Below are 2016 nucleotides of genomic sequence, written 5' to 3'. Positions count from 1 at the left end.
TTTGTGGTAATTTGTTATGGCAGCCCTAGGAAATTAGGACTCATCTCAATGATTACTAATATGTTGAGCATTTATTAGGCCTGATTATGTGCCAGGCACTCTGCTAAAATCCCCCCACTTTTTTTTTCCAGCATTATCTCATTTAAGCCTCACAACAGCCTCATAAGATACGTACTTTTATTATCCCCATATTACAGATGAGCAAAGTGAGGTTAAAACAGGCAAAGTAGCTTGCATGTCTTGTAAGCTGGGGTTGGACCCAGGTCTTTCTGACTACAAAGACCTCCTTTAAGCACTCATGGAAGCCTCCCTGCCTGATTCATCCAGGCGGGTGGCTTCTGGCTGAGTGTCACGTGCTCTTTGTCCCCATACTTAAAAAGAGGCCCGGTGCAGAGGTTTCTGGGAACCAAGAGTTATAATGGCGTCTGTATGATCTCCTGAGGCAACTGCATCGGAGCTCGGCCAAAGCGAGCAGCAGCAGGAAAGCAGACTCGTGGAAGATGACAACAGCAGCTAGGCCAACTTTTGAACCTGCAAGAGGGGGGAGAGGAAAAGGAGAAGGTGATTTGAGCCAACTCTCAAAGCAATATTCAAGCAGAGACCTACCCTCTCATGCAAAGATAAAATATAGACAGACCACTCAGGATGCCCCGGGAGAAGTTCGGAACCGTGATTTCAGGAGCGAGTTGGAAGAGAGAGAGAGAGAGAGCTGCTGCAAGAGAAAAAAACAGAGACCGGCCAACCCGAGAACATACAACCTCCTCTTCAGTGTCAAAGAAGCCTTGGTTGGACCAGATTCCCGCTGCCAACCTCGATGCACACGACCCTCTAACAGGTGAGGAAGATGAAGATTTTGAAGAGGAGAGTGATGATGATGATACTGCAGCTCTTCTTGCAGAGCTGGAAAAAATTAAAAAAGAAGGAGCTGAAGAGCAGGCCAGGAAGGAAGGAGAACAAAAGGCTGAAGAAGGAAGGATTCGTATGGAAAACATTCTGAGGGGAAACCCTCTCCTTGATCTCACTGGCCCATCCCAGCCTCAGGCCAACTTCAAAGTTAAAAGAAGGTGGGATGATGATGTCGTTTTCAAGAACTGTGCAAAAGGTGTAGATGATCGGAAGAAAGACGAAAGATTTGTAAATGATATGCTGCGATCTGAATTTCACAAAATGTTCATGGAGAAATATATGAAATAGTACAGTTTTATGTGCTTAATGAAAGGCTGTAAAATGTAAAAAAAAAAAAAAAAAAAAAGAGGCCCAATTCTTTTAGCACCCTCTCCCCCAACCTTCAGCTCCTTATTACCACCTCAGAAGTGAGGTATAAATTACAACTGCCTATTCTTCTAACTCAGTGGATCATGGGAACACCCTTTCCTGCTATAAAGAAACATTTTAGGCACACACAGTCACACATAGTTCTTTGTACCTCTTTAGCCTCTAGGTCATTGGGGTTTATTTGCAGATGTTGCCAAGATGAATCAGAGATCTGGGGAAACTATCTGTCCTTGGAGAAAGAGAGCCGTCAGGATGTTTTTATGTTAGTTTCTTTTTGCTGATTTTGAATTTGTGTGAAGACTATCTCCCTGCCCCAGGAGAAATAGTTAGAAAAGTTTATTTTCTTAAGACTTAAACTATATTCTCCAAGCTCACTGAACTATCGGAACATCAACACTGGACTCTGCTGATGGCCTGATCTAGGAAGTAAGCATTTCTTTCCTTCTCTGCTTTTGTCCTATCTTTTGGGGACTAGATGGGATGTTTTTCTCTATCTGCTGATGACCCTAATAACCGTGTGTGTATATGTGTATGTGTGTGTGAGTGTATATGTGAGTGTGAGTTTGTGTGTGTGTGTATATGTGTGAGTTTGTGTGTGAGTCTGTGAGTGTATATGTGAATGTGAGTTTGTGAGTGTGTGTATATGTGTATGTGAGTGTGAATTTCTGTGTGAGTGTGTATATGTGTGTGTATGTGTGAGTTTGTGTGTGAGTTTGTGTGTATATGTGTGTGTATATGTGA

General features: G+C 42.9%; 1 protein-coding gene across 1 annotated transcript; it reads left to right on the top strand.

Annotated features, from left to right (window-relative positions):
* Positions 1 to 412: 412 nt before the first annotated feature.
* Positions 413 to 1194, top strand: LOC309828714 (spliceosome-associated protein CWC15 homolog; the record flags this gene model as incomplete). Its single annotated transcript, XM_082664229.1, is given in 2 exon segments — positions 413 to 695; positions 697 to 1194. Coding segments are annotated over 2 exon segments (693 nt in total). The 5' UTR covers positions 413 to 500.
* Positions 1195 to 2016: the final 822 nt, after the last annotated feature.

Source organism: Grampus griseus (genome assembly GCF_964374135.1).
Source record: "Grampus griseus genome assembly, chromosome: 10".
Classification (NCBI taxonomy): domain Eukaryota; kingdom Metazoa; phylum Chordata; class Mammalia; order Artiodactyla; family Delphinidae; genus Grampus; species Grampus griseus.
Note: the sequence above shows the minus strand (reverse complement) of the source record. Positions and strands in the feature narration are given on the sequence as shown.